The sequence below is a fragment of the Hyaena hyaena genome, unplaced genomic scaffold (genome assembly GCF_003009895.1).
Source record: "Hyaena hyaena isolate Hyena2069 unplaced genomic scaffold, ASM300989v1 scaffold_261, whole genome shotgun sequence".
Classification (NCBI taxonomy): domain Eukaryota; kingdom Metazoa; phylum Chordata; class Mammalia; order Carnivora; family Hyaenidae; genus Hyaena; species Hyaena hyaena.
The window spans coordinates 409,855-433,229 of NW_024080893.1; the positions used below are offsets into that span (position 1 = coordinate 409,855).

The following is a 23,375-nucleotide window of genomic DNA, read 5'->3' on the forward strand; positions in this document are numbered from 1 at the left end:
GAGGGGGGAGGCATAGAGAAAGAGAGTAAGAGAGAAAGGATCTCAAGCAGACTCCATGCTGTTAGTGGAGCCCAATGTGGAGCTCAAACTCACAAATGGTGAGATCATGACCTGAACCAAAATTAAGAGTCGGATGCTTCACCAACTGAGCCACTCAAGCACCACATCTTTTCTTTCTTTTAAATTCTCCTAGTTTTTATACTACCTGAAGTTTTTTGCAAAGACAGGTATAGAAATGCTTTGTGAGGAAACCCGATTTCTGTCACAGAGCAGAGAGTAGTAACTCAAGGGGACTGTGTATTTTTTGATTTGCTTTTTGAAAAATTCTAAGGTAAATAATACAAACCTCCTCTTCTTCCCAGTCTATCAAATCCCAGTCATAAGCAATTACTGCTCGCCTTCTTTTCCAAAACTCCAGGAAAACTGTCGCTGGAACAAGCAGAGAAAGACAAAGACATTTTTGAATAAAACAATGCTGTTAACTGTCACTGAATAATGAAGTCATTGCAGAGAATGTCAGTTGTTTGTGTAAGCATCCTTGAATATCAGAATTTCTAGCTAATCCCCGTTTAACAAGGACCATTTCTGAGAATTACTAAACTTGTGTAAACATAATGAAAAATTAGAGATTTGATTTAGAGTTAAATTAAGCCACCACTGCTGCACCTGCTGCCGCTGCAGCCCCAGCCATGGTTGAAGCAAAGGAAGAGTTGGAGGAATCAGATGAGGATATGGGGTTTGGTCTCTTTAACTAATCACCAAAACCAACCAATTTGTTTGTGAAACAAAGAAATAAAGGCTTACTTCTCTTAAAATCAAACAAACAAACAAACAACCACCAATTTGCAAGTTGAGGCAGAACAGACTTAGTAGAATGACAAAGCTCCTGGTATACAAGAATGCAGAAAACCAGGTTACCAACATCTCTCTTATTGATAGAGTATTTACTTTTTTTTGTTGTTGTTGTTGTTTTTATTGATTTCTAGGAGAGAGAGAGAGAGACAGCGTGAGCAGGGGAGGGTCAGAGAGAGAGGGAGTCACAGACTCTGAAATTGGCTCCAGGCTCTGAGCTGGCAGTCCGCACAGAGCCCGACGCGGGGCTCAAACCCACCAACCGCGAGATCATGACCTAAGCAAAAGTCGGACGCTTAATGGACTAAGCCACCCAGGCGCCCCCAATAGAGTATTTATCTTTAAAACAGAGGGGCAGGTAGGGGCAGAAAAACAAAAATAAAACTTAGCAGTTCACATGGATTTGACTGGCAGTGATTTCCTGTCTCTCAAATCCTCACCACAATAGCTATGTAAAATGTATTTTGCTGTTTTATTGAAAGAAGCTATTGCACTCTTTTTCTCCTATTTCTTGTTTGTCACATTAAAGAAAAAAGTGTTCATATTCTAAGAACCATTTTCAACAAGGTGAGGGATAGCTGGCCTTTCCACCCAGGGAAATCTGGAGGTTATTCTCATTCAGCCAAAGTAACTTTCTACTCAATTCAATTAAAAATTATCTGCCCAAGTCAATTATTGAGCATTATTCAATGACAGAGAGGAAAGAAAAATAATCAAGGCATAATCTTGCTGCCTTGGAAATCATAAGCCAAATGATAGGACACATACACACACTCTAAAACTTTGAGGATGGACACAACTAATGATATCACAGAGACACCCAGGGCACAGAATTGGTCAATCTCTCTCTTGTGCCTTGCTGTGTACTTAAGAATTAGAGAGGCAAGGGCCAAGAGCCAATTTGGTGAGCAGAATTTTCTAAAGCAGGCATGTTATGTTAATTCTTTTCTCTATACTTGCCTCTGCCTCACCAAATTACTTGTCTTTGCACGGGGTCCCTGGGACAATTCTTTTATTAGGTCCTCTGGCCCCTCACACAAATGGCACTTGCTAAAGACTTTATCTTTTTTTCTGTCTCCAGAGTGTCCCCTGGTCTTGAAGAGAAAAGCAGCCAGCCCTTGAGTATATGGTTATTCTTCATTAAAAGTCAGGACTATACCCTGTGGCCTCAGAGAGGCGTGATGGGGGACCATTCTGAAAAGCCTAAGGCCACAGGAAGCATATCCAATCTGTCTTCCAAGTCCTACCAACCCATCTGTGGTTCTCATCTAGAGGAACCGACTTCTAAGACAAACCAGAGGCTCTCAGAAATATTCCACCACTTTTTTCTCCCCAGTATGTGCTGAACCGTGCCTGTAGGAGAGAGAAAACTCTAAAAAGCAATTCCTTTGTGGCTAATAATCCCCTCCTCCCTTCCATTCTAAAACTTGGGAGGATGAGAAGAAGTTAGTTGCTTGTGCAATTGCCAATCGTTTGTGTTTTTGTGTGAAAATGCATCTGAGGAAGAATCTCTTCCCATGAACTAGGATATAATTGAATATAGGTTGTCTCCTTCAAAGAAAAGCTTCAATTTCATACCTCCCCCTTAAAAAAAAATCCCATACACTTACTATTCCATGATTTAAATCCCTTTGTCTAAATACTCACAGCCCTGGGAGCCCAATGCACTTTGTATCTAGTTATATGCTGCCTTACATTAGGGTTTACATTTTCTTCTATGTCTCCTTTGAAGCTGGCTTGATGTTAATATATCTCTTATACTACTATACCACTCAGTACCACACGTTTGATTAAAAAGTATTATTTTTTTTATGGGTTGATTCTCAAAACACTTAAAACTCCTAAGTGTTTTGTCAAGATTTCTACAATACAGAACCCTTTCTACAAAAATTTGGTCTAGGGGCACCTGGGTGGCTCAGTCGGTTAAGTGGCTGACTTCAGCTCAGGTCGTGATCTCGCAGTTCATGGGTTTGAGCCCCGCATCGGGCTCTGTGCTGACAGCTAAGAGCCTGGAGCCTGCTTTGGATTCTGTGTCTCCCTCTCTCTCTGACCCTTCCCTGCTCAAACTCTGTGTCTGTCTCTCAAAAATAAATAAACATTAAAAAAACACAAACATTTGGTCTAAAAATATCTCCCATTTTTGAAAGCATCAGAAGTCTTAACTTTACTTCTAGCATTCTGAACTCCTTAGATTCCAATCTATCTTTCTATGGAGGTAATGGTTTTTCTAAAACAAGGTATGACCAGGTTTCCTGGGTGTCAAGGAGCCACACCACCTATAGAAAAAGCCCCTATCAAAATACAAATCAAAACCACACTGAGATACCACTTCATGCAAGTCAGCGTGGCTATAATGAGCAAATCAGAGGATTCTAGTTGCTGGTGAGGATGTGGAGAAACAGGCACCCTCCTACACTGTTGGTGGGGTGCAGCCCCTCTGGAAAACAGTGTGGAGGTTCCTCAAAAAATTAACACTAGAACTCCCCTAGGACCCAGCAATATCACTGCTAGGAATTACCCAAGGGACACAGGAGTGCTGATGCATAGGGGCACATGTACCCCAAAGTTCATAGAAGCACTCTCAACAACAGCCAAAACATGGAAAGAGCCTAAGTGTCCATCAATGGACAAATGGATCAAGAAGATGTGGTTTATCTATACAGCGGAATGCTACATGGCAACAAGAAAGAATGAAATCTGGCCATTTGTAGCAACATGGATGGACCTTGAGGGTGCTATGCTGAGCGAAATAAGTCAGGCAGAGAAGGACAGATACCATATGTTTGCAAGTATAGGAGGATTAGGAGGAACTTAATGGAGGAACATGGGTGAGAAGAAGGGGAAAAATAATAAGGGAGAGGGAGGGAAGCAAACCATGAGAGACACTTGAATGCCAAGAACAAACTGAGGGCAGATGGGGTGGGGGAGAGGGAAAGGGGGTGATGGGCATGGAGGAGGGCACTTGTGGGGATGAGCACTGGGTGTTATATGGAAACCAACTTGACAATAAACTATTTTAAAAAAAAAGAAAGAAAAAGAAAAAGCCCCTATCACCAACCCAGGATGCAAGGCTCCTAATGACCCTGCCTGTGCCTAACTCTCTCTGCCCTAACTTGTACCCTAGACGCTAGACTAACTAGCAGTTTTCACACCTGAGCTATTGCATAACTTTCTTAGCTTTGCCCACACTATTTCTTCAGCTTATAATGTTCTTCCCTATTTGGCTCCGTTTAACCAACTCCTACTCTTGCTTCCAGATTGGGCCCTCTGTGTTCTGCAACCACTCCCTTTGAACCTTCCCTAAATCTATGCTGAGTTGTGTAGATAGCTCTAGGTCAGTACTGAGCATAGGATTCAGCACTTTAAAAACAACAGAAAAACTGGATAGTTTCTACCACTAGCTTGTGGGCTTCTTGAGAATAAGGGCTATATCTTAGCCATCTTTATCTTTATATCCCCAGCATCCAGCACAATAACTGGCATCCATTGAGCCACAGCAAATGTACAATTGACATGCTGCCATGAAAATGAGAACAATTCTTATTTATCTAAACCTTTAAGACATTTAATTTAATAATTTAAGACATTATTATGGTATATGAAAAATATGCAACTATATCTTATAAATGTTTTTATACATCAGTGTCAATTAATTAATAACCTACTAAGATGAAAAGTTGAAACTTATGTTTCTCTTTTGCCTTAAAATAAAATATCATTCTAATGATTACTCTCATTATGTGGTTGTATGGACCCTGTGGCAAAGACTACCTATTATCCTCTAAGACACATTCTTGCCTTGTTCCACAGTAAAGGGCTGATGCTAATGTCATGGCTGCCCACCTATACTATATTACCCAGATGCCCTTGCTGTTAGATATGGCCAGAGGACATTTCTCACCAGTGGAATGTGAACAGAAGTAATGCAATGTATGCCACTTGTCTGTTGATATCTTAAGACAGTGAGGTGCTTTTTCCACATTCTCTTTTCCCTTTTGGATAGGTAGGACCCAAGTGACTCAGCTGAGACCATGCAAATGATGCCAAGGCCTGGGAGGATGGCAAACAACTTGTTTTTAGAACTGTGAGACCCTGTGTGACCATGTAGAGCAGAGCTATCTGCCAGCCTGAAATGCTTATCCCATTTAATCACTGATATTGCATGAGGCATGAAGTGAAAAAAACTTAAGAGTTACTTCCCTTACAGATTTTAGGTAGGGCAATATCAAGCTACAATATCTGAAGCTTTATTAGTTTTAGTTAAAAGACAGACTTCTGCATGCTCTCTTCTCTCCCTTTTCTACTCTGTAGTTCTACCCAGAACTACTACTACCTAACCTACCCACAAATGAAATTCATCTGAGGTATCAACATCAATGCCAAATAACAATCCTCTGAAAACATTAGTTGATGCATTAGAAAAATCTGAGACTTCTGTCTTTAGGTACATGTAGGGTCAAAGTTTGTGTTCAGGTAGGTTTGTGTTCATATACCAGGGCACCGTTAGCTCAGAATTGCACACAGTTGAGAAGGCTGTCACATGATCCCATAAAGGACATGAAAAGGATGCAACAGAGTGTTCTGTGGGCCACATACTATGATCATTTCCTTAAATAGAACAATTACCAATTTCAAATCAATTTGTGGCAGACTTCTATACATTTACCAAAACCAGTTCTTTCTAGACTTAGTTAGATTACATTTTATGGTCTTTATTACAGTTAGATATGGCCAAGTTTTGGAAAATGGAAAGGAAGTAGAAGTGATGTACATCAACTTGGGACTAAATAATTAGGAAGTAAGTTTATCATATCTATGTTTCTTTTCTCCTTTTGAGGGATGAATGGAGAGGACTTTAAGGATCCCAAAGAGGACAGAGACACAAAATAAAAGAAACCTGGGTACTTACATGACCACACAGAAGGCCAACAACCAGAAACACCTGTCTGGGCTTCATGTGTATGGGTTCTATTAAACATCTAGGTTTTGTTTCTTGTGTATTACAGCAATTAACTTTAGTCATCCTAACTGATAAAAGTTTTTTTTCTTTAAAAGTACAACCATGGTTAACATTTTGCAAATAGGAAGAAAAACCCACTGAGTTTCTATCTTTTGTCACTTTCTTAAGGCATTTAGAGAGCCTTATGTAGGAGAATCTCTCCCTTTAAGCTGTATACCTTGGGTTCCATGACAGGGTTGAAACATTGCACTATTTAGTCACTGTACAGTAAAAATTTATCACCTGTTAGGTACTATGTTTTATTTTCTAAAAAGTCTGTTATGGTTGGCATTATTTTGATTATCCTCTGAATAAGAAATCTGAGGTTAAAGAGGAGTCACATGGCTAGTAAATGACAGAACTGGGATTTGGGACTAATATGCCTTTTTTTTGGTGGTGCGGGGCGGGGGAGCTTAAAACAGCAAATGTATTCTCTTACAGTTCTAGATGTTAGAAGTTCAAAATGAAGGTGCTGTCAGGGTTAGTTCCTACTGGAGGCTCTGAGGGAGAGCATCTTCTATGCCTCTCTTCCTAGCTCTTGGGTAATCTTTGGCATCCCTTGGCTTGTGGAGGCACTGTTCCAATTCCTTGCCTGTCTTCATATGGCATTCTACTCTGTGTCCATTTTCTATTCTTATAAACACCAGTCATACTGGGAGTTCAGTATGGCCTTATCTTAACTTGATTATATCTTCAAAGATGCTGTTTCCTAATAAAGTCACTTGCACAGGTGCTGGGGGCTAGGACTTAAACATATCTTTTTGGAGAACACAATTCAAACCATAGCAGGGCTATTTGGGCTATCACAATGACTAGGAGCAACTGGCCTTAGGGTAAGAGTCAGAAGTGCTATCTGGTCTTTTAGCTAGAAGGTATAGTCTAATCTGGGGTTTCTAATTTCTGTTGAATTAAGAAGAGCCAAAAAAGAAAGCACTTTGCTGAAACCATAGGAGCACTCTGCTGAAACTAATTATAAAAACCAAAGTACCATACCCCAGGTTATAGTTTTACTGTGAGAGCCTGGCATTTACTCTCTATCCTTCCTAGATCTATACTTTTATTCTGGAGGCCTGGAAAAACCCATATTTATTCCCAAAGCTGCTAGGGATACATGCTGCCAGTATTTTCCCTTTGGTAACATAATAGGTATTCAAAGGCATAATTTGATTCTTTATTTTGAAAATTTCTACCCTGCAAGTCCAGAAGAGAATTGTATCTAACGCCACAATATAATTATAGAGGCATGTTTACTTCTTATTTTTTTTTTTTTTGAGAAAAACAAGAGCTTAAACATCCTATAGTCTAACTTCTTTCCTTAACTTGTCCAAAGATTATAATATGTTTGTATAAAAATAAGAATTGAGCTCTGGCCAGCAATAAAATGGGCAGTAGACAGGGAAAGGAAAGAATTATTTTTATTTCAGAACAGTGACCTGCTGTCTGATGATTTAAAGCATTTTCAGAAACCTGGTCAACATGATTCTCTTCCTAGAAAATTAGAATGAACTTCATTCATACGCATAGTCATTTTTCTCCAAATTCTAATTTGCTTCTTTTTAAAAAGTGAAATGGATAATATTAACAGATTTCATTATCTCTGTCCTTTATGACTTTCTGAGAACGTTTATTTGGAGAAAGTACAGAGGAATTACAAGGATGTGCTTCCCAAGAACTTAGAAATAGAGGAATGAGGTCATCTCCTGAGAACTTAACTCATAAAATCTACACATAATGAATGTGCTTAGTGAGGAGTCACAAACTCAAATGCTAAAATGATCAGGTCACTACAAAACCCACAAGAGGAAACTACACAATAGGGAGTGGTGGGGAATGGGGCCAGTTGGGGAGAGTGTGTGAACCACAAAGTGGTAGGTGTTCTTCAGTTTCCATTGACTGCAGTGTGGCTAGATCTTCAAATTTTTGAAAAGTTTGAAGATCTGGCCACAAGGGATCTACATGTGAACTATCTCAGTTTTAAAATAATAACTTATTTGTATGTTTTTAAAATTAGTGACAACCAGAGTATTTTTATCAGTTGCTAATTTGCAACATCTGAGGTGGGTCACTGGCAATAGTAATGTGAGCGAATGTAAACAAGTGACTAGAGAATTTGTGAAACTCCCAAACATGCAAGATAAAATTAATCTCAGGATCCAGGAAAAACAGGAATATGACTGTATTTTAAGAAGCTGAAGTTTACATATTGGCATTAGAACCTTTCTGGAGAAAGTCAATGCATCCAGATAAGGTGTGGCCAATCTGTAACTTAGGAAAAACAAGGGTCTAAGAATATAAATTTTTCAGGGCACCTGGGTGGCTCAGTCAGTTAAGTGTCCGACTTCAGCTCAGGTCATGATCTCACAGTCAGTTTGAGTCCCGCAATGGGTTCTGTGCTGACAGCTCAGAGCCTGGAGCCTGCTTCAGATTCTGTGTTTCCCTCTCTCTCTGCTCCTTTCCGGTGCGCGCGCGCTCTCTCTCTCTCAAAAATGAATAAATGTTAAAAAAATTTTAAAAAAAGAATATAAATTTTGCAGAGTTTGATCTAATGTAAGATAGTAGAAGGGTATCCTGACATAAACCAGTCTCTAGGGATGTTTTTTGAAATGTAATAAAGATGACTAATTCAGCAGAAAAAAATAGTTCTTGCTCCCCTCTTCCATTCATTTAAGTTTTTAATTGCACTCTTTTGATGTGCCAGGGATTTTGTTAGCTGCACTGATTTCCAAGCTCAAACACTATATAATGATTAATCTGGCTTCCTAACTATCCTGATACAGGAAGAAAGTGCTCTAGATGGTCACTATAAAATAATATTCTCTACCACATACTTGCATTTTCACATTCTAGATTATGTGCTGATGCTTGCAGACTGTAGAAGAGGTGTCTGTTTGTCCAAGTCCATTTAGCTTTGGGTTTTCCAACAGTGTTTCTGAATTGGTAAAGATGAGAAGACACCATGGATAATGGCAGTTTCCCAAAGTAACCAAAATTCTCTGAGGCTCTGCCTGACTGTATGTTTCCTTTCTATAAAAAGCCATCAAGCTACAGCAGACTGGGGGTTTCTGTTTCTACCTGTAAGGAATAACTGCTTCAATATAAGAAACAACTGTTTTCAGCACTGGACAGGAGATATTGCAGAACTGTGATCCCTGAGAGAAAAAGAAGTGAAGTGAGCTTTAGGATCACACCAGTTCATTGTTGGAGGCCATTTGCAGGTGGAGGAACCCAAACAAAGCCTAGTGGTCTTACTGAGCTTGGGAGATTAGAGTGGGGGAAGTGAAGTGGCAAGAGTTTGTGGGGCAGAGTACCAGAGACAAGGGAGCTAATATTGAAAGAAAGATGAAGGTATCAGCAATGAAGTCCCTTCTGCGTTTGACATGCATGGGGTGAAACTACATGAGGCAGGTTGTTGGTATCTAAACAATCCTCAGAATTCATAGAGGGCTCAAAGAAGTTTACCATCCCACTAGTCAGAGGATAGACATGTTGCAACACAGAGAATTTTATGTGGCCTCACAAAGGCCATCTCTTACTAGGGAGTCTCCGGACCTACCTAACCAGCTAAAAATAAGTCTCAAGAGGATCTAACTGGGATGCAAGTAAGTTAACTGCACACCTGAACAAGTCCAACACTAAAGAAACACAACAAAAAACAAAATTTAACACTTTTCACCATTTAATAAAACCACCAGACAGGGATGCTGTGTAGCTCAGTTGGTTAAAAATCCGACTCGGGGCACCTGGGTGGCTCAGTCAGTTAAGTGTCTGACTTTGGCTCAGGTCATGATCTCACAGCCCGTGGGTTTGAGCCCCACATCGGGCTCTGTGCTGACAGCTCAGAGCCTGGAGCCTACTTCACATTCTGTGTCTCCCTCTCTCTCTGCCCTTCCCCCACTGACTCTCTGTCTCTGTCTCTCAAAATAAAATAAAGATATAAAAATTAAAAAAAAAATCCGACTCTTGATTTTGGCTTAGGTCATGATCTCATGGTTTATGAGTTGGAGCCTGGCATTTTCCATCAGTGTGGAGCCTGGTTGGAATTTTCTCTCTCTCTCATTCTCTCTCTCTCTCTGCTCCTCCCCTGCTCACATGCTCTCTCCCCTAACTCCTTCCCTCCTCTCTCTCTTTCAAAAATAAACAAAAAATTTACCAGATATACAAATAAGAAGGAATATAAAACCTATAAGCAGGAGAATATTCAATCAATCCCAGGGAGACAGCCCAGAACTGATAGAAATGATAGAAAAAGAGATGATAAAACAACTGTTATAAGTATACTTTGTATGTTAAGAAGGGAGATGAAAACATGAAGACAATGAGGAGACTAATACCAGGAATAAGAAGACCCAACTGATTGAGATCTGGGATGGAAAATGCAAGTTATAGACAGAAAAATACACTGGATAAAATTAACAGAAGATTACACCTTTCAGAAGATCAGTGAATATGAAGACAAACCAAAGGAAACAATACAAAAAGTATAGACAACACAAAGACTAAAAAGACTGAAAAATGTGAACAAGGCATAAGTGACCTGTAGGACAATACTGAGTGGCCTAGAATATATTTACATAATTGGAGACCTTGACAATATTATTCTGGACAAATTTCAAAATTTGATAAAAATTACAAAATTATTGATCCAAGAAATTCAATGAATCCTAATCATAAGAAAGACAAAGAAAATGACACCAAAACACATCTCAATCAAATTCATAGGAATAAAGAATAAAAATCTTCAAAGCATATATAAGGGAGAAAAGTCTTTTATATAAAAAAATGTCAGCAGACCTTCATATAATGGAAAGGCATATCTTAAGATAATGTTTTTCAATCTGGACACAACTGACATTGTGTCAACTGTTTTGAAAATATAAGTCATTATTCTACATCAAAACATTCCATATGTTAGCAGTACTTTAATCTTCACTTGTAGATGAGAATGCTGAAATTGAAGTTTCCAAAAGAAACTCAAATAGTCCATGTGACTTCAGGAAAAGAAAAATTATAAATTTAGTAGTGTTTCTAAAAGTCAACACCAATGATATCTTAATTTAATTCCTTAATTCCTTGCTTGGGTGTGTGTGTGGGGTAGGATTGTTGTTCTGTGCATTGTATGATGTTTAGCAGCATCCCTGGCCTCTACCCACTAGATCAAGATGCCAGCAGCATTCCCTTCTCTCAGTTGTGACAACCAAAAATGTATCTGCACATTGTCTAATGTCTCTTGAGAGACAAAAATCACTCCTAATTGAGAACCTGTGCTTTAATGTATCGAAAGATAAAGCGAAAACACTGCCAACTTAGAATTTTACATCCAGCAAAATATCTTTAAAACATTAAAAAGAAGCCAAGATATTTTTAGACTTTAAAAATTGGAGAAAATTCATCACTAACAGACCTGCATTATAAGAAACTTTAAAGGAAGTTTTTCAAGCAGAGGAAATGATACCAGATGGAAATCTGGATTGATACAAAGATAGGAAGAGCACATTAAACAAATAGGGGCTCCTGGGCGGCTCAGTGGTTAAGTGTCCTACTCATGAATTTGGCTCAGGTCATGATCTCATGGTCTGTGAAACTGAGCCCTGCATCAGACTCTGTGGTGATAGCATGGAGCCTGCTTGGGATTCTCTGTCTCCCTCTCTCTCTGGTCCTCTCCCTCTCTCTCTCTCAAAACAAAAAATAATAAAAAAATAAGTAACTATATGGGTATGTAGAATTTTTTTCCTCATTTCAATCTAGTAGATAACTACTTGCTGAAAGCCAAAATAATAATAATGTATCAAGAGGTTTATAACATGTAGAAGAAAAAGATAAAACAAGAATAGCAGTAAGATGTAGGACAAAAACAGCAGTAAAATATGTTGCAATAATACTATGAGGAACAGAAAATAAAAGGTAAAGTATACCTTTTTAAAGTTCTTATACCACATGTGAAATAGCATTATATTATTTGAAAGTAGGCTGCTACAAATGAAAAGTGTATATTATAAATCCTTGAATAACCATTATAAGATTAAAGCAAAGAAGTATAGCTAATAAATCAACAGAAACAAAAAGTAAATAATGAAAATACCTAATTAACTCAAAAGGAGAGAAAAACATAGAAAATAAAGCAAAGGCTCATTAAACACATATAAAGCAAATAAAATGAAGGCATATTTAAGCTAAATGCATTGATAATTACATTAAATGTAAATGGTATAAAAATTCTAATGAAAGGCAGAGATTATTGGATTGTATAAAAAAGTAAGACCTGTCTATAAAAATAACACTATAAATATAAAGACAAAGATAAGTAAATGTAAAGAAAAGAAAAATATACCATAAAAACTCAATTCAAGAAAGAGTAGAATGGCAATATTAATATCAAAGTGTACTTGAAAATAAGTATTATTAGGGGGCGCCTGGATGGCTTAGTCGGTTAAGCGTCCGACTTTCGCTTAGGTCATGATCTCGCGGTTCGTGGGTTCGAGCCCCGCGTCGGGCTCTGTGCTGACTGCCAGCTCAGAGCCTGGAGCCTATTTCAGAGTCTGTATCTCCCTCTCTCTCTCTGACCCTCCCCTGCTCACGCTCTCTCTCTCTCTCTGTCTCAAAACTAGAAACATTAAAAATATTTTTTTTTAAAAAGAAAAGGTTCATTAAAATATCAATAGAATTGATAAACTCCTACACAGAATGAACAGGAAAAAAACACATAAACTACAATTTTAGGAATGAATGAAATATCACAAAAGATCCTACTGAAAGTAAAATATAAGAGATTATTATGAACAAATTTATGCCAATAAGTTTGCAAGCTCAGATAAAATTAGAGAGTCCTTGAAGGCAGGAAGAAAGATAATCTAAAGAGCTCTATATCTGTTAAGGAGATTAAGTTTTCATTAAACACTTTCCTGCAAAGAAAACTCTAGGCCCAAGTGGTTTCACTGGTGAATTCTACCAAATATATAAGAAAGAAGTAATATCATTTTTATATAACTCTCTCCATAAACAGAAGAGACCTCTCTGAGGCCAAGATTACCTCAAAACCAAAACCAACCAACCAACCAAACAAACAAACAAAAAACTGGAAGAAAATTAGAGACCACCCTTGTGAAAATAGATGCAAAAATCTTAAAAGTATTTTAGCAAATCAAATACAGCAATATAGAAAAAAAGATAATACAGGTGACCGTTGAACAATATGGGTTTGTACTGTGTGGGTTCACTTATACATGGATTTCTTGATACCATACAATACTCTAAATATTTTTTATCTTATGATTTTTAAATAATGCTTGCTTTCTCTAGCTTACTTTATTGTAAGAATACAGTATATAACACATATAACATACAAAATATATGTTAATCAACTGTTTCTGTTATTGGTAAAGCTTCCAATTAACAGTAGCTATGAGTAGTTAAGTTTTGGGAGAGTCAAAGATTGTTTCAACTGCATGGGGGTTGATGAACCTAATCTCCACACTGTCAAGAGTCAACTGTATATACAATAAAGTGGGTTTGTCCCAGGAATTCAGTGTCATTGTAGTTTTTGAAAGTGAATTGACTTAATGAATATATTAACCACCTTTTAAAAAACAGGATTATTGGGGCACCTGCGTGGCTCAGTTGGTTAAATAGCTGACTTCCGCTCAGGCTTCATGATCTCATGGCTTGAAGGCTCATGAGTTTGAGCCCCGCATCAGGCTCTGTGCTGACTGCTCAGAGCCGGGAGCCTACTTCAAATCCTGCGTCCCCCTCTCTCTGCCCCTCCCCTGCTCATGGTCTGTCTTTCTCAAAAATAGACAAACATTTTTAAAAAATTAAAAAACAGGATTATCTTATTAATACAATTGAAAGCTTTTAACAAAACTCAAAACCCATTCATGATAAAATTCTTCAACTTGACAAAGGGTATTTACAAAAACTTATATTTTCTAGCATACTTAATAGCATAACACTTAATATTTTTCCCCCAACACTGAGAATAAGGAAACAATATATGATATGATAACTTCTATCTAACATTATTCTGTCATTGTAATATGGCAAGAAAAAACTTAAACCCATACGGGTTTGAAAAGAAGAACCAAATTGTATTTATTTATAAATGTCATAGTCATCTATATCAAAAATCCTAAGGAACTTATAAAAAAGCCAGTAGCACTTTTAAATGAGTTTAGAAAGGTCTAGGATATGATATAAATATACAAAAGTCAATTGTATTTCTATAGAGTAACAATGAAAACCTGCAAGTTAACATTGCAGAAATCAAACTATTTATAAAAAATCAAACATATTAAATACATAGGGATAAATTTAACAAAATATCTAAAACTGTACATTGAAAACAATACAAAGTTGCAAAGAAATTACAGATCACTTAAATAAAAGTTAAATAATGTTCACAGACAGACATATTTGATACTGAGTTTTCAACCTTCCCAAAATGATCTCTTGATTCAACTCCACCAGTCAAAATATCAGCATCTTTTCTGCTAGAAATTGATAAGTTGATTTTAAAATATAAATGGAAATGTACACAGTCCCTAATATAGCCACAACAATTTTTGAAGAGAATAACATTTCAAGGCTTACTATGCTATAATAATCAAGACGGTGTGTTATTTCCATTAAAGCACACATATCCCAACAAACAAAAGCCAAGTTCTTGACAGAATTCTACCAGATACCTAAAGAAGAATTAATAGTAATCCTTCTCAAAATTCTTCAAAAATAAAAGAGGAGGCACCAATTCTAAATTAATTTTGTGAGGCTAGAATTACTATGATACCGAAACCAGACAAGGATGCCACAACAAAAGGCCAATATCTTGATGAACACAGATACAAAAATCCTCAAAAAAATACAGTAAAACTTTAGGTTTTGAACATAATTTGTTCTGGAAACATGCTTGTAATCCAAAGCACCTGTAAATCAAAGCAAATTTCAAGAACCATTGGTTCAGTTGTGATCCTGTGATTTCAGCATCATGTACTACTTATATTACAAGACCTCACTTAATTACCAAGTTAAAATTTATTACAAATGTTTGCTTTTCTTGCGGGACACTCACAGAACAAGTTACTTGCAATCCAAAGTTTTACTGTATTAGCAAACCAATGATGTTATATATGTTAGTGATGAATCACTAAGTTCTAGTCCTGAAATCAATATTACATTATAGGTTAATTAACTAGAATTTAAATAAAAACTTAAAAATATAGAAAAAGTAAAAAAAAATTAGAAACTTAAATTCAACATTACACTAAAATGATCATTCACTAGGATCAAGTGGGTTTTATTCCCGGGATGGAAGGATGGTTTAACATCCATAAATCAGTCAACATGATAGACCACACTAACAAAATTAATGATACAAATCATATGATCCTCTCAATAGACACAGTGAAAGCATCTGAAAAAAATTCAATGTCCATTTATGATTAAAACTTTTAACAAAGTGGGTATAAAGAGAATGCACCTCAACATACTAAAGGTCATGTATGACAAGCCTACAACTAACCTTATACTCAATGGTGAAAAGCTGGAAGCTTTTCCTCTAAGATCAGGAACACGACATGGATGATCACTTTTATCAACACAGTACTGGGAGTCTTAGCCACAGCAATTAGGTAAGAAAGAGAAATAAGAGGCATCCAAATTAAAAAGGAAGAAGTAAAACTGTCACTATTTGCAGATGACATGATGCAATGTATAGAAAACCATCAAGACTCCAGTAAAACAACTGCTAATCAAAAGCCATTAATAAACAAATCCAGTAAAGTTTCAGTATACAACAAAATCAATGCACATATGGATTTATATAATCTATAATTGCATCAAAAAGAATAAAATAGCTAGGAATATATATATCTGAGGAAAGACCTGTACACTGAAAACTGTAAGACACTGATGAAATAAATTGGATAAGACATAATTAAATGGGAAGATAGTCTGTGCCCATGGACTGGAAGAACATTAATATTGTTAAAATGCCCATAATCTACAGATTCAGTGCAATTCATATCAAAATTTCAATGGCATTTTTCACAGAAATAGAAAGAGCAATCTTAAAATTTTACGGAACCACAATAGATCCTAAAAGAACAATTATGGAGGCATCACTCTCTCTGACAGAACCACATAGAGAATCATTGAATTTTCATTAAAATACGTTTATGATCTGATTTATACATAGAGTCTAAACACAAACAAACAAACAAAACCTCTAAGCTCATCGATACAGAGAACAGACTGTAGTTTCCAGAGATGGCAGCTTGCAAATGAAATGGGTGAATGTGGTCAAAAGGTACAGATTTCCAACTATAAAATAAATGTCAAAGGAACAAACTACTGACATATGCTGACATATGTTGTTCCATAAATTAATTTCAATCACATTAACCTTAATGAAAAAGCCAGACACAAAATGCTAAATAGCGAATGATTCTATTTGCATAAGATTCTAAAATAGATGAAAGTATAGTGGTAGAAAGCAGGTTAGAGGTTACCAAGGGATTCATTGTAAAGTCATGAGGAAACTTTCTGGAGGATGAAAATGTTCTATATCATCATTATGGTAATAGTTACTATATACATTTAAAAAAACTTGTCAAATTGTACACTTAAAATTGCTGGGTGGTGCCTGAGTGCCTCAGTCTACTGTGTCTGACTCTTGATATCTGCTCAGGTTGTGATCGCAAGGTTTGTGGGTTTGGGCCCCCACCGTGTGCTCTGCGCTGACAAGCATGAAACCTGCTTGGGATTTTTCTCTCTCTCTCTCTGCTTCCATCTATCTCAAAATAAATTAAAAAAATAATGTGAAATATCTGATCAACATTTAAAAAATAAATAAAATTGCTGGATTTTATGTAAATTATACCTAAATAAAGCAGACAAAAACTTCCCATAATCCCATCACCCAGAGAAAAATCACCATTACTATTATGACATAATTTCTTTGGTTTTCATTGGTATTTAATATACCTGAAATCACATTTATCTGTATACTTGATACCCTATATTTATCAATTTGTAAAATACAATCTTTGTGCTCTATTACCTACTTTGAAAGACTAGTTTTTAGTGGCTGCTTATAATTTCCTTATTCATTCTTCTATCATTGGATATTTATTTTGCCTATTATAAATAACTAAAACTAAGAAAACACTTTTATGTATAAGGTTTTTTCTCTGTAATTTAGAGCTTTTCTAAAGCCCAGTTCTGCATAATATTTTGACTGAACACTGGAACAACTTTCTAAGTGGCCTACCTGCTATCTATTGGTCCCTACTTTCATTCCTCTCATGCTTTTGCCAGGGTTACTTCCCAAATACAACTGATGACATCACTCCCCAGTTTATAACTTCAGTTGGCCTTCTGTTGCCTATAGGGTAAAACCATGGTTCCCTGTTGAAGCACAAATGTCCTAGGATAAGCAGACCTCAGCCCTCAACACACTGTGAGGGGTTGAATTGTGCCTCTCATGAGAGAGATGTTGACGTTTTAACCTCAGAATATGACTTATTTGGAAATAAGGTAACTGCAGATTAACTAGTTAAGATGAAATCATATTGAAGTAGGGTAGGCTCTTAATCCAATGCATTTTAGTATCCTTATAAGAAGACTGCCCTGTGAAGACACAGAGACACAGAATGCAGGTGAAAATGGAGACAGGGATTCGAGTGATGCATCTACAAGTCAAGGAATGTCAAGGATTGCTGGCGTCACAAGAATTTAGGAGAAATACATGGGACGGATGCCCACTCAGAGCCCTCAAATGGAAAAGACTCTTTTTATGCCTTTATTTTTGACTTTGAGCCTCCAGAGCAGTGAGAGAATAACTTTCTGTTGTTTTTAGTCATCCAGTTTGTGTCACTTTATTACAGCACTAGTAGGAAACTAATACATACTATATGTTCCTATCACATTGGACATCCTTTATTTTCAGAGCTTTGCCTACACTGTTCTCAGTTCAGAATGTTTTCTACACCTCCCTCCAACCCCACTCCTTTGCCTGGTAAACTTAAGATTTGGTTTCAGGATTTCCTTTTGTATGAAACCTTCTCTGTGCTTCCATTTTGCTTTAGGAAGTTGGCAGCATGGACCCTCATTGTCCCATTGTAAACTGTACTTAGCATCTTACATTATAATTACCAACCTCAACATACTATGAGATTTTTGAGAGCAGAGATCACATTTTACTAATTTTTATAAAATGCCAAGTAATAGTGAGAATGCATTGTCTGGTAAGTAATGAAATCTTAATACATCGTATAAAAGGTACATGACATGGTATATAAACTTTGGAATGACTTGAATTAGGCAGACCAGATATGGTTTAAAATCCAGACTTCACCACTTAGCAGTTACTGGGTAATCTTGGGCAAGTTGCATAACCTCTCTGAACTTCAATATGTTCATCTATAAAACTGGGGCCATAATTTCCTTCTGGTGGATTATGAGAAATTGATGGTCACATGTGATTACACCTACATAACTAATAGGCATTTTTTGGAAAATCCAACTACTATTTTTTTGCTGGACATACAGGTATGACTACAAAGATAAAATTAGTGTAAATATCTCCAAATAAAAGGCAATTATCATGAAATTTATTTTTAAAAATGAGACATACTTCATTCACAAATTATTGACAGAAGCACTTAAAGAATCTTTGAATTTCCATTAAAATAACCACAATCCTGGTATTCTGTTTGGAGAACACTGAGGACTTTGATTTGATTATTTACTGAGGGTAAATCAATTTTTGGCAATGAAAGTAAAAAGAAAAAAAATGAGAAAAAAACCCAAAAATGAAGAAAAGAGAAAGATAATCTGCTTCCTGACAAGTCTCTTTCAAACATCTAGTTCCCTAGTGACTCATTTTCCCCCCTAGGGAGAGAAGCTAATTTAGGCCACAATTGTTTTGTTTCTTAAATCTTTCTGAATAAAAATGAACACTGAGGAAAGAGAGACACTGTGGCTCAAGCCCAGAGCTGTAGGCTCACAGTGTACCTTGAGGGTCCCCGGGAGGCCCTGCTATCACAAAGGCAGTGGGGTTCTGTCAAGGTTTTAACCCCACACAAAGGCCCTTCCCAGCTGCTGCAGACTGGTTCCAAATGAAGCCCTATTGTTTCTCTGGTAAACACACAAAACAAAGGGCAACAAAATAAACATATCAACCCCATCCTTCAGAGGTCTTGTAAATTACTTATATTTGTTCTCAACATCTCTGTATCTAGCAATTTCTCAAAAATAAAGTGTATTTGTTTTCTTAAATGTAACTTGTCAATCCTAAAGGATAAGCCTGACACCACTAAACTGAGCTCCATTAGAAGTGAAACACTTTTATGGAACGTCACTGTCTCAAAGCAGAATAAATGGGGCTTAGGATGAGTTTAACAGTCCTTTACCATAAAGTTTATATCTCTGAAGCAGAAGCAAACAGGGCTACAAATAGTACATGATATAGCAACAGAGTGTAGAAGCTAAGAGTGCCCGGTTTAACTCCTGGGTTTGCCACTTTCTAGCTACTACCCCAGTTCCCTCATCTATCACATGAGGATAATAACAGTACCTTCCTCAATTGATGCTATAAAAATTAACTGAGAGGATACTGTATGATGCTTAGGATGGCGTCCAGCACATAAGAAGCCATCAATAAGGGTATGCTATTATTATAGCTGTTATTACTGGCTATTCCAGATTTCTGCAAAAAGCATAGACCTATCTACAAAGAAACACCTGGGGTAAATCATTCTTTTTCTCAAATGATTACATTTCTGAGAACATACAAGATTTAAGTGGTAAGTTGTCAATTTAGACAAAGCAATTCAGACAATGAATTATTCCAGGCTTGCCTTGCCTGAATTGGTCCTAAAGTGTTCCCTTCTGCCCAAAGGTTATTATAATACATCTATCAGATTCTTACTGGATACCCTCCAAAGCCCAAGGACTATCAAATCTCCAATCCACCCACTTGCAACTCAGAAGTTTCTCAGCTCCATGTTCCAGGCAGCCACCCCCAATCAACTGAGGTTAGTACAGATAAAATACACCTATTTGTTATCACCAGCATAAGACATTCCAACTTGCAAAGAAGGGATGCCACCTTTATAATGGTGGTAGTGGGTGAGGGGCAGAGGAGAAGATGACCTCTGCACTATAGACAAACATTATAACACCAGAATTTCACTTCTCTATAGTCTCAGAGGATAAACTAGGAGAAGAAAACATCATTCAGTAAAAACTGGTGAAATACTAAAGTAGGTAAGAGATATTTATGTATTAATTCTTCCAGAAAATTACTCTCTATACAGAAGAATTAACTCATTCCTTAGTAGACTCATGGCCCAAAGCAGGGCTGCCCAATGTGTATGCCAAGGAAAGATTATAGGTGTGCATCAGGTAATCCCTTCAACCCTTCAGGCAGGTAAGGTGCTTACGGCAGTATTATCCCTGGCCATGAGCAGACTCATTCATTACATGAGGATGCTGTGAAATAGTATCATTTCATATGTGTGCCATAACTGAAAAAAGTTTGGGAACCCCTGATTTAATAAATGAAGACATTTTCTAAAGTATCCTCATTTGTAACCATGACAAAGCTTAAGCACTGGATGGCTTATTATACTTCCTGATCATGGTTACCACTACAAGTATGTTCTAGAAAAACCAGATACACAATTCTTGATCTGAGAGTTCAGTCCCATAACCAAAATTCTGTTATGATTAGATTCTTTTGTTTGCAAGGGACAGAGATACACTAAGAGGTAGCACAGATAATGAGGGCTTTTCACAAAGCCTGACAAGGGAGGCAGGAATCCCATGGGGATTAAAAGACTGAGTCTATTCAGAGACAGGGAAAAAAGCCAGCACTTCAAGAGACTTCAGCCACAGGAGATTCTAGGTCTTTACCCTGATACTCCACTAATAACACAAGTTGGCTATATTCTTTCTTTGTTTCTCTCTGGGGGATTGTCTTGCATTTCTTCACTGTTGGCTACCAATTCTGGACCCTTTACTTTCTGTCTTTTCCACTAGTACTTTTCTTTTGCTTATTTCAAGGTTCTGATTTCTCATAACCTGCTAATAATTCTTCTTACTTCTACTTCATGTTCAATCTCAATTTCCTTCTTTCTATCTCCTGCCCTCTCTGCACATTTCAGCATAAATTCCTATTGCTAACTGTCTCTCTCCACATTTTTCAATCTATATTCCTTAGAATAAGACTGTGGGTGAGCTTGCCAGTTCCTTTTTGGACAGAACTTTAGGTCTTCTCCCAGGCCACTTACTAACCTAAGGTTTGACTAGGATTTTGGGTCCCATGCCCACTGACACAAGGGCTGGAGTCACAGGATTAAAAATATGTCCTTTTGAGGTACCTGGGTGGCTCAGTCTCGTAAGTGTCTGACTTCAGTTTAGGTCACAACCTCACGGTTCATGGGTTCGAGCCCTGCATCGGCCTTTGTGCTGACAGCTTGGATCCTGGAGCCTGCTTCAGATTCTGCGTCTCTCTCTCTCTATCTACCCCTCCCTTGTTTTCACTGTCTCTCTCTCTCTCCCTCGAAAATAAATAAACATTAAAAAATTTTAAAAAATATGTCCCTTCAACGGAGATGTAATGGGAAAGACAACTTTCCTTTCAATATCTCTAGGGAGGGAAGACACAAAATATATCTAGAACAAGCCTCTTTGAGAAATCAAGGCTTTTATATTTCCAGTTGTCAAAGAGACTAAACACATTCCTTGTCTTATAAAGAAACCATTTTGGTAATTTCCTTTTCTTTCTCTTCTTTCTTTTTCCCATCAAGAAATGTGTGAAATCTTCAATAACCATAATGATCCTTGAGGAAGATGAACCTACTAGGGGAGATAAAGTGTGTATGCAGCTCATTTTAAGTGTCCAAAGAAGGTTAGAAGTCAAATGTTATGAAATTCAAAGGAGGAAGAGGACAATTCAGTTAGCCTCTGAAAGATGGAGAAGATCTAATATTCATTCCAGACATAAGGCACAACTAAAGTCTACGTTAATAATAATAAGCCTTGAGTTAGCAGTTTTGTAACATCAAAACTGAGATTCTGGCATTTTAATTTCTAGAAGAAATGCATAATAATTGTGAAAAATTCAATTTTCACACTTACCCTTTCCCTTACACATCACTGCTCACTTAACCTCTCTCCAAAGGTAACCAAAATTGTTTACTATGAATTTGTCCAGACCCTTGTCTATACTACTAAATGAAAACTTTATAATGATTTGATGAGAAAGATACTATGAAATTCATTTTACAAAGAAGTAGGTTAAGTACTTTCTTTGGGTTAAGAAATTATTTAAGTGAATGTTCCATCACACCTTGTTATTATGGAGCTGTTGACTTAAACTGATATAGAAGAACTCTATTTAGCTTTTTAAGGAGCTCTCATTTATAGGGGGTCGTTTTAACCAGAACTGAAAGAAAGCCAGAGGCTGGTACTCATACATTAGCTGGAAGAAAAGATTCCACTCACAGCAGAAAGTCCGAGATATACTTCTATGAGTACTTATATCTCACAAGAATTTTTGGTATACTATAAGCTTTATTTTTGCCTCCAACAGGTGAATTTTATATTAATAATGAAATGTTAATGAAAATGTTGAAGGTTTAAGAGAAATCAGACATATTTCTTCTCTATCACATTATTTTTATATAAATAAATGAATTATTTACCAACTCGTGTCTAATAGAACAGCTAACAGAATTTGCTCAAGTTAATTCCTTTCACATCGACATGACAAAGTCAGATTTCTGAAGGAAGATATAATAAAGCATATATGGGGAAGTGAAGTCACTTGGATTCCGGACACTTACCCCAGACTGCCATGAAAACAGCAAAGAAGACAGTAGCTCCATTGTCAAAGAGGTGGGTTACCTGGGAACATTATGAATCATAGTTAAACTAGTTTCTCATATACTATATTTCAATTCACATTTTTTCAAGCTCTATACAAATAGATTTTTCACACAAATATTCATACAAATATGAATTTTTCAGGGTTTCCTTGGGAGATTTTCAGTTTGGATCATAATCAAGAAGGCAGTTCCTCCAACTGTGAAGTAGTTTGGATATGCAAGGGAGAATCTGTACCATTTAAGTGGGTATCATCTAGTTGAACATTAATTAGCAGCCCCAAAAGTGCTAAGAATTTTCTTTTGTATACCATAAAAACTATTACATGTGCACATATGTTTATGGATATATTTATATTTAAGACCAGGAAGGTATTATTGTTGGTGCTTTAAAGTCTTCTGATTTCTATTTTTAATGCCTTATTTATTCACTTTGGAAACATGGATATTTTCTTTGCATAGTTTTGAGCAAATATTTTTCTGGGCTGCCCTCTGGATTTTAGTATTACAAAGAGAGAGCAGCCCATTAGTGAAATCCAGTTCCACCTTCATTAAAGCCTTGGGTAATGACTGTATTTACCTATTACACACAACACAAATACTTTATCTAGCAAACACTTTATTGCTAGAATAACATATTCTAT

The 23,375-nt window shown here is 36.9% G+C and overlaps 1 protein-coding gene across 1 annotated transcript in view; it reads right to left on the reverse strand.

Annotated features, from left to right (window-relative positions):
* ANO4 (anoctamin 4) overlaps positions 1–23,375 on the reverse strand; it is a 240,671-nt gene that overhangs the window by 64,502 nt on the left and 152,794 nt on the right. The window contains exons 13-14 of the mRNA XM_039245598.1: positions 22,693–22,753; positions 347–429 (exon numbers count right to left, since the gene is read on the reverse strand). Coding sequence (XP_039101529.1) covers positions 347–429; positions 22,693–22,753 — 144 coding nt within the window. The remainder of the gene's footprint in view (positions 1–346; positions 430–22,692; positions 22,754–23,375) is intronic.